Source organism: Anguilla anguilla, chromosome 14, assembly GCF_013347855.1.
Source record: "Anguilla anguilla isolate fAngAng1 chromosome 14, fAngAng1.pri, whole genome shotgun sequence".
Taxonomy (NCBI): domain Eukaryota; kingdom Metazoa; phylum Chordata; class Actinopteri; order Anguilliformes; family Anguillidae; genus Anguilla; species Anguilla anguilla.
The window spans coordinates 17585139-17598421 of NC_049214.1; the positions used below are offsets into that span (position 1 = coordinate 17585139).

The window sequence follows — 13283 nt, forward strand, 5'->3', positions numbered from 1 at the left end:
GCTAACCTCGCGACCCCAGGCTCAGCTGCTCCTTCAGGGCCTGGTTCTGGCCCCACAGGAAGCGCAGCTCGTTGGCCAGCTGGCCCTGCTCCTCGGTCCCGTGGATGAAGATATTTGTGGCTGCTGAGCACATTAACAGGAGCGTTAAACGAGCGGCCCAGCAGAGTGCAGGGGCGGATGGGAACTCGTTTCACGGGGCGGCGGGTCTGACCTGGGTCCTTCTCCACCTCGGCCAGCCTGCGCTCCAGCTGCTCCCGCAGCCGCTCGTTGGTGCGGATGGTCTCCTCCAGGCGCTGCCGCAGGCTGCGGATCTCCTGCAGGTGCTCAGCCAGCAGCTCTGTGGGTGGGCAGCACAGGTCACATTCACAGCCCCGCAGATGCGCATGCACACACACAGTATGGAGACTCGGGCTGGGGCCACTTACGATTTATATACAGTATAATGCTGTGTAATCAATAAGTAAAACAACTTGATTTTTTTCTTTTTGTGTGCATAAATAAACGTTCCAAAAACCCTGATCACTTATCCGAACCACTGCTTAGACAGAATGTAATTTCAGTTGTTTCTATGATAGCCATGAAACACTTCCAGCAGAAATGAAGCTGGTCCCTCCTTGAGTCAGTAACAATCATATAACTGTTGACTAAACTATTTTCAATTAAAACCATAATAAAAATATTGATATGTATTGATATTTTTGTCCTGATTCATGGATTGGTCAGTATTTCTTACAGTCACAGCCCTAGTGAAGCCTGTCAGCCGGGGGCCGTACCTGGGTTCAGTGCCCCGGCGGGGGCCACTCGGGCGCTCTGTCGGGGGCCGGCGCAGTCTGGCACGTCTCGCCCCGCCTCAGGATCCCGGCGCGGAGGCGGAGACCCCGCCGCTTCCTGCTCCCTCGGGCTCAGGATGGAGCAGTGCAGGTCCAGCTCGCTGCGCAGCGTCTCGTTCAGCTGCTCGCTGCTCTTCAGCTGCTCCAGGAGCCGGCTGTTCTCCTTCTGCAAGCCCTGCAGCCGCTGCTCTGTCCCAGCATCCCCCGCCTGGCACGGAACTCCGCCCTCTCTTCCGCTCCCTGAGGCACATGACCACACAGCTGACTGAGCATGTCACTTCAGCACAGTCACGTTAAAGAACATCACCATTCCTGTGTGAGCTGCCACAAAGTCTTTAACAGAGAGATGCTGAAAAGCTCTCAAATTCCTATTACAACACTCTGCAGGTAGAGTACAGCTAAAACAAGTACTGTAACTGTAAATGGGGGGCTTCCATCCCCATTGAGCTGACAAAAACTGAATTAAGTACCCATGTGCGCTCTTGATAGGATAGACCTAGAGCTCCTGGAATATAGCACTTATGCACTGCAGTTGAGCACCATTGCTATTATTCACTACAAGTGCATCTCATTCATTTAGAACCACTAGCTTCTGCATAAGCCTGGCTGTTCTGTACCTGGAGCAGCACCTGTGGCAGGGTCTACAGCTAAACCATTAATCCCTCTGACCCCTGCATCAAAGGACCAGAAAGCAGGGAAGCAGGGGTTTGCCCACACACCAAGAGTTTTCCCACTTGTCCATACTCACAAAGCCCCCCAATAATAAACACAAAAATGTCAGAGAACATTTTCAGAGAGAGGCCCTTGGGGCCAGAACGCTGCAGACAGGCACAACTTGTGGGGCAGCTGGGCCATTTCAGGTGGGGTCTGGAATTCTACACATACCCACCCCCCTCCCCGACCTAAATGATCAGTGGTTTATAAACCAAGAGAGAAATTAGCTCCCTGACATACAACCCATGTGCTAATAGTAAAAGGTCTATAATGAGATGCTAATGAACTGAGCCTATCAACAGGTGCTGAAATACATCAGCAGAGCTTTTATGGAAGCCTATTCTACTGTAATACAATATGTACTGATACCCCAGAGAAGGCATCACTGAGCAGGTTTTATACTGAATTAAATTACTACTTCAATGTCAACTGTAACTACAACATTAATATCATAATGTAACTTACTGAGCAATGGATTCTTACAGTTTTTACATCACTTTAAATATATTCAAAATGACTCTAAAAGGTACGTTTCAAATTTTTTCTGACAGTACTTCTTAATTTAGGATTTGAATGAATTATCTGCATTTAAATATGCCTAAATACAGACAAACATCTCATAACCAAATAATCTGAAAGAATAAAAGCTATTACAACTTTTTATACACCATAAGAACACACATAAAAACCAAAATAACAGACACTGGATCACAACGTAAGCATATATTCCTTCAGTACTATTCCAAATACCTTCGCCACCAGCTTTCACAGCTCTCAGAACTTTCTTCCACAGTCCACGAGAATCAATATTTTGCACCGTTTCCCCTTCTATGGCTTCCATACTGTGACGGGTAGCCCCTCCGCACTCTAGCAATCAGCAAATGAGCTTTGGGCCAGAAAGCTCACAGTATCCTCTCACGTGATGTGTACAACCCATTCGCATCACAGCAGCCTTTGTCTCTGCTTGAGCACAATTTTGGAGACTAAACAGGACACCGCCTATGAATAATGCATCTTTAAGTGCTGCAGGAAACCGTACACCTGCCCTGTCCTTCCTCCTGCTCCTTTGTGCTTCGTAACGCTTGACTTCAGAACAATGACCATTAGTGGAAAAGAAGTACCATTACTAATGCCATTACAAAGAGCAGCTACATTGATTGACACAATCGGAACGAAGGGGAAATTATTCATATTTAACAAGAGCACTTGTACAATAAAGAGACTCTGAGCCCCATTCAGACTGTCATAGTATAGTAAATGTTATCTGGCATATTGTCATTGAATGTGATCTTTCAGTCCAGACACAGAACTAGGAAGTTAAGGATCTGGGGGTACAGTACCACTCAGAACTCATCACCTTGAAAGATGTGGTTGTAGCTGAGCATATGACCGGAGGTGGGGCTCGTGGTGTAGGTGGAGACCTGGCCACTGTGCGGCGTCCTGTCGGACATCTCAGAGTCAGAGCTGGAGAGGTTGCTGGCAGACTGACCACGGAGCTGCTTCTGCAGACTCTGGACCAGACGGTTCTTGTCCTGCAGCTCCTTGGAGAGCCTGCAACGCAGAACAGAGTTTGAGAAATATAATTAAACAACACAGAGTCCTGCAATGTGAATACTTCTTAAAATCTAGGGGTCACTATTAAATGAACTTACACCAGTCCTTTGAAAACTCTATATGTGAAAACACTGTTGCACCCTAACACACACATGCATATAAACTGTCTTCTCCATTGATGATTGATCAAAGCACTTATAGAAAACTATAGTGTTTGATAAAGGAAAACAGCAGATGTGGTAATCACTATATACCTCCCAATATTAGGCAGGCATAACCATCATCAATTTTTCTTATTTTTTTTGTTTTGTCACACTCAACATTACCATATATTTCCATGAGGAAACACGGATCCATGTGCACTAATCAATGGAAAGCAAACCTTATGGTAAAAAGTAGGTAGTTGAAGTAGAGGCACCACACAGCAAACACTTGTGTCACTCCCAAGTCACTCACAGGTCTAGCTGTTCCTTAGTAGCTTCTGCTAAGTTCTGGTTCTGCTGTACAAGATATCTCAGCTGCTGCTGCAGCTGCTCTCTCTCGCCCTTTAGCTGTGAATGCAGGTAGCCTATCGGGGGATGGTGGCTACTTGGACTATCCAGTGACAGGCAGAGAGATTCTCTGCAGGTTGAGAGAATGCTTCCGATAGTACAGCACAATACAGCAACACTCAATAAGAACACAACACAAGCAGACAAATTATTGTATTCCTCATTCCCCAAATTACCCAGAAATCTTTTACCCTGATTAGTGAAACTTGAGTTCTGGGGTGAAGAAAATGACCCAGAATGCAGCTGGCATTTCTACTTTAGTCACTGATGCTCTTCTTTGGCTACAGTAGACATCACTAATAGCTCACAAATCAGCAAGAATTTATATTAACCAGCTACAGTGGGTATCTTCAGCAATATTTATTATTTTCCGTTATTTACATTCTATACTTTTTAACATGCCTTTAAATTTAGAAAGTGTTAGCCAATGGAAAATCTGAATCCTAAGAAGCAGGATTTTTGATAAGCAATGATGTAACCTTACACTCACCTGGAGACACTAATTACCATTTACTGTTTTACTTTCACATTAAAAACATAACCTGTCCCAGATTTGTGTTTCTTATTAAATTAAACAAGTCAAAATGAAACAAAGAAATAAAACTGTATGACGTCCAGATTACACAGTAAAGTGGCTCGTGCCTTGAACATGATGTCCCTCCCAGGTGTTGATTTGGACACAGGCTCAGTCAGTCTGGCAGCTCTGCACTGTTGCGCACATCTATGCATGCTGAGCAGTTCCATTATTTCACTGCACTGCAGGCCATACCTCCTGATACATGCTGTTCTGACACGCACATGCTCTTCCACATCTTGCTTTGAGAAATCTACATTATATCATGGACATCTGTCCTGATGACATAAACCCGCAGTAAACCCATTTGCTTTTGGCCCAAATTAAACACACAAAATCATTACCGTCGGAACCTGTTCGAATTTAATACTGCGTGTTTATGAAGCAACTTACGAGAAAGTCTTTGGATCGCAGCTGTTTTCCAGCTGTCAGACCTACCTTTGAGCCAGCTCCAGCATAGCGCTATCCTCATTATCTGAATGCGCATCACCTGCAAGACATTTGACAAAAGAAAATTTGGGATAAAGGTTCTCTGTCTCTGAATCAGTCACAGGCCAATCAGCCTCTTGACCTATATAGTGTAAATAGTGTGGCAATCATTAGAATGTATTGTTAATCGTGGTTACACACAGTTGATTGAGCCAAAGCACTGTTTCCATGGAACAAATGGGCATTAGATCTGTCTGCCATTTGTACCATGTCTGACAACCATTATAGATGTCTGGGCATATTTACAATATAACTAGTAAAACAAGTAAAACTCAAGTGATGAAAGTCTGGTTCTGTGTCTAGGCATGTGTGTGAGTGTGTATGCGTGTGTGTGTGTATGTGTGAGTGTGTGTGTGTGTATATATATATATATATGTGTGAATGTGCGTGCGAGTCGTGTGTGATGCTGTACCGTTCTCGAGCCGGTCCTCCAGTCTCTCCAGCAGAGTCAGGCTCTTGTCCAGCTGTTCGCGGAACACCTCTCCCATGTAGTAGTCGACGTCGCTGGCCTGCAGCAGCTCCTCGAAGGCCTTGTGGAGGTCCTCCAGCTGCTGGCGCTGCAGGGTGCCCAGGCCCCGGCTCTCTTTGATCTGCTGCCGGAGCTGGGACAGCTCCCGCGCCTGAGACTGCACCAGAGAGTCGATCCTGCGGAGCACACGCAGCGCTGACAACTACAGCCAAGCCATCACAGGACAGCACAGACCAGCAGGAAAACTCCACACCACGTCTGCTTCTCACTGACTTATGTTCAGTATAAAACCAATCAAACGTTCAATCCACAATATTAAATACAGCAAGAAAATAATATTTCATAGATCAGGAGAAATCAATCACCTCAAATAGGTTTTGGCAGTTATAAACTGACATAATGATATAATGCAATTGTTCTTATGGTCTCATTCCAACTGGGAAATGAACTGGGCTTGGAACTCTGGTAATGCATTTAATTACATTGTCATACGGCTAAGCAATCCAGAACAAAGCTACACAGAGTCAAGATCAAGCTAAAGCTGCTAATGCCTGCCACAAACAGTCTCCAGTCACCTGGCTGGCGACGCAGATCGGCTGCGCAGCTGAATCTGCTGCAGCTGTTCCGTCAGGTTCCTGTTGGAGCTCCTCTCTTTCTCCAGCTCCATGCTGAGGGCGGTGAGCTGGTCCTTCAGGACCTGCAGCTCCTCCTCCTCCGGGCCCAGAGACAGGCTGTGGCTCAGCCCTTTGCCCAGAGCCCCGGAGGCGTGCTCCTGCCCCTCCCCGAGCCCCGAGTCGTGCTTCCCCGCGGCGGAGTGCCCCGGGTCCGAGGCCACGGTCAGCAGGTCGCTGGACAGGGAGTTCCGGCGCAGGAGGCTCTGCAGGTGGCGGACAGCCCTCTGGTGGGCCTCCAACTGCCCCTTCAGCTCGCACACCTGCTGCTTGAGCTGGTCCACGCTGTCGGTCTGCCCGTAGTCTTCGAACGCCTGCAGGCCCTTCAGGCTGGCCTTCGGGGAGCTGAGGGTGGGCGAGCTCGGGTACGAGACGCTGGAATTGGAGTCCAGGTTCTCCACGGAGGAGAAGGCGCCGCGGACCTGCTTCAGCAGGGAAGAGATGTTCGACTCGCTGGCGTGCAGCTGCAAGCCCAGATCGTTGTCTGTGGTACAGCAACAAGAGAACAGAATATAAACATATTATTATATTAATAATGATAACATATAATGATGTTATAGAAAATGACGGATTGTAACGGACATGACCTTTATGACCTGAAAGTTATGATTTATAGGACAAAGGAGACGGGGGAAGCCATTCCAGAGAACGGGATGCAAACATGCAGGGCAGGAGAACTGGACAATGACAACACTCGCTGCATCATTGTGACAGTTCCACAAGTTAAAGACATGATTCAAAAGCTCAGGCTGGGGGGGGGGTGGGGGGGTTGAAAATCAGAACCGCACACCAGAGTTAATCATCAGCAATGCAGATCCTCATGCAGGGGTTCAAACCACGATTAGTCAAACACCCATCAGGCATGCTGGCTACCTGTGCTACTGTTCTCCTCCCTATCCACTTCGTTTTCACTCTTTCCACTCGTTTCGTAACCCAGGTCCTGCAAATCCACCTGCACCTCTTTGTCATCCTGTTGCAGAGAGGTCGCTACGGGCGACACGGTGAGGTTAATGGAGCCCTTCTGACCGCAGGACACATCTCACAGCCCTGGATCTCACACTACCGGCGGTGGTGACATGCTTCAGACTCATTCTGCTTCACGCTCAATCTCAGCGACGGCACTACAAGCCCATTTGTTAGCGGTGTGAAGCACCATTCAGTGGCATTCCAATTCATGTAATGTTCAGCAGGGGCCAGTTGGGAGTAATATTTTAAAAAGGATTTAAAAAGCTGAGGCAGCTTGTCTGGAAAGCACATTATCCAGATCACCTTCATTAAGCTGCTTCTCAATTCATCTGGCCATCATGCTCAGCACACATGAACTACACATGCAGTAGCTTTACAGGAAATGCTGGCACACTGGGGCCATTTTGTCACATGACTGTGCTGACACCAGCAGCATGTCATAGATGTTGCTGCTCCTTCCAAAAATGCTCCTTGAAGAAGGCGTGGGATGAAGACAAACTACTATTTATCTCCAAAGTCAAATTTAGGACCTACCTGAAATTTGGCTGGAGGTGGAATTTTAAATAAGCCCTAACTGCTGCTGAACACGAGCACATGTATGAAACAGAGTCACGGCACACTTTGAAAAATAAAATGGGGAGTTCATGTCTGAGACTTGGTTATGAACTTCAAGAGATATTTTTACTGCCGCTGGCTCCAGAAGTCTTCACACATTCTGAAACTGGATACCATATGCAGTAATAAAGCCTACAATATAATTTTCCACTACGCTTTTGTGCTCATTCACTAATATCCTGTTTCATGATTCTTGCCAAAAAACACAAGAGAGGAATGAAATTTGAAATTCATTTCCATATTAAGTCTGCTGCTGGATATTAACTTTAAATTTCTGTTGACCTTAATTCTGTTACATGGAAGACCCCGGGCCCTTAAAGGTTTAACAGCTGTCATGTGCTTACTTTGCTGGGATGCACTGCGGGTCTTCTGTGGAGAGCTCTGGAGAGCGATGATGGCCTGAGCTGCAGCCAGCTTCTCCTCCAGCACTTTGCATGTGCGCTTCTTCTCCTTCAGAGCCTTCTGCAGGGAGTCCAGCTGCTCCTGGACATTAGCCCCCCGCGCTGAACTAGCGGCCCTCAGCCGGTCCTCATAGCTCCTGACAAGCTGCTTCTGCTCCTCGAGGGCTTCCTGCAGTTCAGAGATTACCAGCCTGCTTTCTGTGAAGGCTTTCTGAATGTGGCCTATGTTGTCCTGCAGGGCCTTGGTTGTGTCCTGACGGCCGGCAGGCTTGGTGCTGGGCTGGGGCGGCTCGGCTGAGTAGTGCCCGTGCAGCCGATCCTTCTCTTGGCCGGCCTTCTGAAGCTTTTCCAGCTGCTGCTGAAGATCCGCCAGTCCCCTCTGCCCGTCCCGGGCGCTACCCTCGGCACAGAGCGCGCTGAGGGAGGCTACGCAGCGCTCCGCTGCCTGGAGATACGCTACAAGCCATTGGATTAACTGGTCGTGCGTGTGTGGGTCCCTGTGTGGCTCTCCAGGCTGCTGTTGCAGTTTTGTGCTCTTCGTGCTTTTTCTCTTATTTCCAGCCGTTTCATATCGATCCTTCGCCTCCTTGTTCTGTACTTCCGGGCCTTTCCGGGGCTCTTCCCCTTGTCTGCAGAGGCTGGCGTTCTGATTCTGAGTGCTGTCCCTGCGGGTGCTCTGCTCTGCAGCATGAAGCCTCTCCTGCAGCTCGGCATTCAGCCTGCTCTGCTCCCACAGGGCCTCCTGCAGCTGGTCGATCTGCCGGTGCACATCCAGGTCTCCGACCTGCGCGTCTCCTGCCTCGGCCTGCTCTCTGCTGGGTGACTGCGCAGACGGCCCGCTGCCCTGCTCTCTGCTGGGTGACTGCGCAGACGGCCCGCTGCCCTGCTCTCTGCTGGGTGACTGCGCAGACGGCCCGCTGCCCTGCTCTCTGCTGGGTGACTGCGCAGACGGCCCGCTGCCCTGCTCTCTGCTGGGTGACTGCGCAGACGGCCCGCTGCCCTGCTCTCTGCTGGGTGACTGCGCAGACGGCCTGCTGGCCTGCTGCAGAGCGCGCTCAAGCTTGTGCGCTAGCTCCTGTGGGTCGGTGCAGACCAGGGCCCCGTCCTCAGCAGCGTCACTGGGAGCGAAGGCCCCGAGGGAGGCCAGCGCGGACTCGGCCACACGCAGACACTCCGCCAGCTGCTGGTTCAGCTCCTCCTTTTCCTGGAGCGCTTTCTGAAGCTTGCTGAACTGGGCCTGGAGCTCAGTGTCGTGGGCCTGGTGGCCCCCGCCTTGGCTGCCCAGGTTACAGGCGGTGAGATACGCGATGGTGGACTCGGCCGCCTGTAAGGCCTCCACCAGCTCTCGGCTGAGCCTCTCCTTCTCGTGCAGCTGCTCCCGCAGCTCCTCGGCCTCTGCGACCCTGTCCTGCAGCCGGGCGATCACCTGCTCTTTATCCTGACACTCGCTGTGCAGCAGCTCCAGTTGACTGCGGAGCTCCACGTCTGTGCTCTGGCCAATCACAGCGCTGCCTGTGTGCTCATCGGTGGGCTGTTCCGTGTCTGGCCACAGTGAACTCTGCTGGATCAGACCCACCTGGCCCTGCTGATCCAAGTCTAGCAGACTTGGCAGACCGTGCCTCTGAAGCTGGTCTTTCTCCATCAGATGACTCTCCTCTCTCAGTGACTGTGACTCTCTCTCATAGGCCTGACCGCCAGCCTTTGTGCTGCTTCCAACCAACTTACTGGGCCTTACGGGAATCGGGAGGCGGGATCTCGAACTCATCTATAAAACAAAAAAAGGAAAAACCATTACTGATACATTCACAATCTGGACCGATTCAAACATCTCCTTTAAGACCTGTTAATATTACAGGCAGCAGGGAAGCGGTGCTACTTGCCGAATGTTTAATAAGGTCTGGATGTTGGTTCTTTCTGGGCGAGGCGTCCGTCCCGCAGCTGCTCCCGTGAGGCTGCTCGGTTAGCGGCGGCTGGGCCTCCGCCTCCTGCAGCCTGCGCTCCAGGCTCTCAGCCCTCCTCCTGCAGGCCTCCTGCTCGGCCTTCAGCCGCTCGATCTCCCTCGCCATGCTCACGATCAGCTCCGGGTTGAAGCCAGCCTCGCCCCCGGAGGAGGAGTTGAGCTCCAGCTGCTCCTTGAGGAGCTTGATGACCTTGCGGTAGCCTTTGGCCTCAGACCTCAGCTTCTCCACCACTTTCTGGAGGTCTTTGTTCCCGTCGCTGTCTCCGGAGCTGTCTGCGCTCTCCTTGGACTCTGTGGATTTCTCCTCCTTCAGGAGACCCTTCAAGTCAATGTTCTCAGAGTGCAATCTCTGCACCTCCTCTCTGAAATAAACAATATTCACTCCATTACACACACCAAAGACTACAAACAAGAAGGCTTACCATATGCGTGTCAAAATCAATGAGCATCCTAAAACTCAAATAAGTGAATTCTGTTTCTCAATGTAGAACTTGGATTGATAGCAATATAAACAATGATGAAAACTGGCAGCCGCCTTTCAATATTTCATTTAATAGTTCATTTAACTGAATTTATTTCACCAAACAGAAAGACAAACTTTGGTATGGAACAGAAGCGGATTAAGAGAGGATAAAATCTTCAATCAGCCATTACGCTTCTATCGCTCACCTCAGCTGAGAGACTGAGGACACCCCGCTGTCCAGCAGGAGTGACCGGAGCAGCGCCAGCTCCCTGCCCTGCTCCTCCGGACTCCATTCACGCTCGACCTTTCTGCTGCGTCCGATTCGGCCTCCACCTCGAGGGGAATGGGAGGCGGACGTGGCGCTACTGGAGCTCACATCCAGCAGAGCTCCCTCACTCCTTTCACTGTCAGACAGCGGGCTGCTCCCATCCACCCGCCGACACTTCACCTGCACAGGGAAAGGAGCTATTTCACCCACACCCCTGTCCTTTCAGTGCACAGTACACATAACTACATCTCTCCTGTGCATGACTGACATCCCTGTCTCCTACCTGCTCTGGAGCAGCGGATTGGCTCTCCCTATCATTCAGTGAGTGGTGGGTCCTGTTAGCAGGTACAGCTTCCCCCAGCTTCCTCTCACAATGCTACAGTAATGTAATGGAGGGGTGACACACATGACTTCGTAAAAGAAAATGCAAAGATGGAGTGCAATCCAAATATGCTGCACAGAATGACATGTCCATAATGTAATATGGATAATAAAACTGTTCAATGGGACAGAGAAGATAAGAGAAGAAGGATTAGTTCACACGTGTCACACGGGGTAAAGATGTCAGTCACTTGTTAAAGACAAGACAGAAGGAGAGATTGATGGCCAGTGTTTAACAAGATGTTTCGTAATCGCACCTTCTCAGATGCAAGCTTCCTCACATCTTTTTCCTCCTCCACAGGATCTTTGGCAGAGCTCTCCGACAACGAGGCACTTTTCTGGAGCTCGGCATTCAGCGCCTGGAGTTTGTTAATGTAGTCCTGGAGTTCTACCACCTGATGGAAATATAAATCATATTTTAAAAGATATCTGAGAACGCAAACAGTACTGTCGTTAGCATCCCGTTAGCATTCTGCTGGTCCAGAATTAGCTTTCCTCTGGCAACACACCTTCTGTCTGAGCTCCACTGCAGATAAGAGGCTCAGTTCATCCAGCCCGTCTCCCACGCAGATACTCATGTAAGAGGTCTGATCGGCAATGAAGCTGAATGTGTCCGCTTCAGTGTGAAAGAAGAGAGACAGAGAATAAATTAGCATGAATAACTCAGGGAGATAACTGAGCAGCGACCCAGACGTGCGGCGCTGGTCCTCACCCGTGTCGTTGGTTCCCCCTACTCCGCCTCCTCGACTCTGGATGGCCCCGAGGCGGGCCTGCAGGGACGCGTTCCACCGCTGCGCGTCCTCCAGCTGGTGCCGCATGCTCTCCAGCTCCTTTCCGTCAACCGCTTCCGTCTGAGCCTCGCCCCCTAGGAGAGCACACAGGAAGTTAAAAACACGCAGGAGAATGCAACAGTACCAATCCAACTTACTCATGCAAGCCGTAGGAAAAACTAATTTTGTCCTATACTTCCATTTCAGAGGACAATTATATTTCTGCTATATAATATATTGTCTGTTACGTACATTTGCAGTTACACCTAAAAATAATTATGGTGAATGTGACAATACACATCACATTTTATGTTTGGCTGAATACAGAAAACAAAAACATCCACAGTTAAATTCCTTTAGAACCAAATACAGTATGGGGGAGATTTCGGAAGTATGTACATATTTTATGATGTTAACCACCTAATGAGAGCCAAAATGGCTTTTAGCCAATGATTCCAGAGAATATTTTGTTTCACCTACTGTACAGACTCAAAACTCTTATCCCACTTTTAGAATCGGAATACAACAGTAAACTGTTTTTATTAATAACAGTGCAGTTTTCCATGTTGTAAGTCCAGATAAAATTTTTAGTATCCGTTTACTCTGGCCAGCCGCACTGTACTTATCAGGCGGTAATAACGACTGAGTAGAGCATCTGAATGCAACGCAATGTAATGGATGCATCACAGTGAGGGATGGCTGATGAGGAACAGAATGCAGAGTTATCGGGGGAGGATGCAGAGAAACTCAAGTGGAAACAGCCCTTGTTCTTGGAAATTCCCAAACAAACTCAACAGTAAATAGGCTGTGACTCAGCAGATGGGCTCAGGATTAACTGATGCACAGGCTGACCTCGTTGAGCACTGCCACTGGGAGTTTGTCATAAACACAGAATAATTAATCTTACCATTTTCTAATGAAATCATGATGCAATGGAATCCAACAAATCACGAGGTTTCTTATGCTGAATATGCATATCTCACAGGGTTTTTATACCTCTGTATTTACATAAAAAATTATGTTATATACGTATTTTACGAAAATAGGTCAAGTTAACAAAGCAACATCTGCTTAATTCTTTGCATAAATGAAAGCAATGACCTGCTTGGCATGCTTATTATTACACTGAAGAGATAATGTCTTCCAGTAGACTGGGCAGCCTCTGTGGCTGTCAGCAGTCAGACTGAGAGATGTTGTATTCAGTACATGCAGACTGTCCTTCCACAAGGGAAGTGATGTGACAGACAAAGGTTTCAGAGGATGAGCGAAGCACAGGGTAGCTCAGCTGCAGAACAGCCACACACATACACAGCATGTTTCATTCAGCAGGGTTTTATCTTCAGGAAAGTTCAATTCACAGGAGAAAGAAGGCCAAGAAAATGTGATGGCAATAGGAAATATCAAATAAATGACAAGATGAGCAGTTCATTTCTTCAATAAATATATGTTAAGTCTTGGACCCATATCAAAATTACAAATGGAAATGAAGAGGAGAAATAGGGAAAAAGCATACCAAGCAAGCATACAGGCGGACAGGCTGATGCTATGAATGAATGTAGGTTAAAAGATGCATCTTGCCGCGCCCCCATAAATACTGGAATCATTCT

At 48.6% G+C, this 13283-nt stretch overlaps 1 protein-coding gene across 11 annotated transcripts in view; it reads right to left on the reverse strand.

Moving 5' to 3' along the window:
• Positions 1 to 13283, reverse strand: part of cdk5rap2 (CDK5 regulatory subunit associated protein 2) — a 35742-nt gene that overhangs the window by 4921 nt on the left and 17538 nt on the right. For 5 of the 11 annotated variants that reach the window (XM_035390265.1, XM_035390269.1, XM_035390270.1 and 2 more), the window contains exons 26-41: positions 11619 to 11771; positions 11416 to 11522; positions 11164 to 11301; positions 10809 to 10901; positions 10464 to 10705; positions 9715 to 10156; positions 7778 to 9599; positions 6726 to 6839; positions 5757 to 6336; positions 5125 to 5357; positions 4662 to 4713; positions 3555 to 3719; positions 2902 to 3095; positions 774 to 1070; positions 212 to 337; positions 7 to 123 (exon numbers count right to left, since the gene is read on the reverse strand). In XM_035390265.1, coding sequence (XP_035246156.1) covers positions 7 to 123; positions 212 to 337; positions 774 to 1070; positions 2902 to 3095; positions 3555 to 3719; positions 4662 to 4713; positions 5125 to 5357; positions 5757 to 6336; positions 6726 to 6839; positions 7778 to 9599; positions 9715 to 10156; positions 10464 to 10705; positions 10809 to 10901; positions 11164 to 11301; positions 11416 to 11522; positions 11619 to 11771 — 4875 coding nt within the window. The remainder of the gene's footprint in view (positions 1 to 6; positions 124 to 211; positions 338 to 773; positions 1071 to 2901; positions 3096 to 3554; positions 3720 to 4661; positions 4714 to 5124; positions 5358 to 5756; positions 6337 to 6725; positions 6840 to 7777; positions 9600 to 9714; positions 10157 to 10463; positions 10706 to 10808; positions 10902 to 11163; positions 11302 to 11415; positions 11523 to 11618; positions 11772 to 13283) is intronic. The other 6 variants (XM_035390267.1, XM_035390266.1, XM_035390272.1 and 3 more) reach the window with 6 other exon arrangements.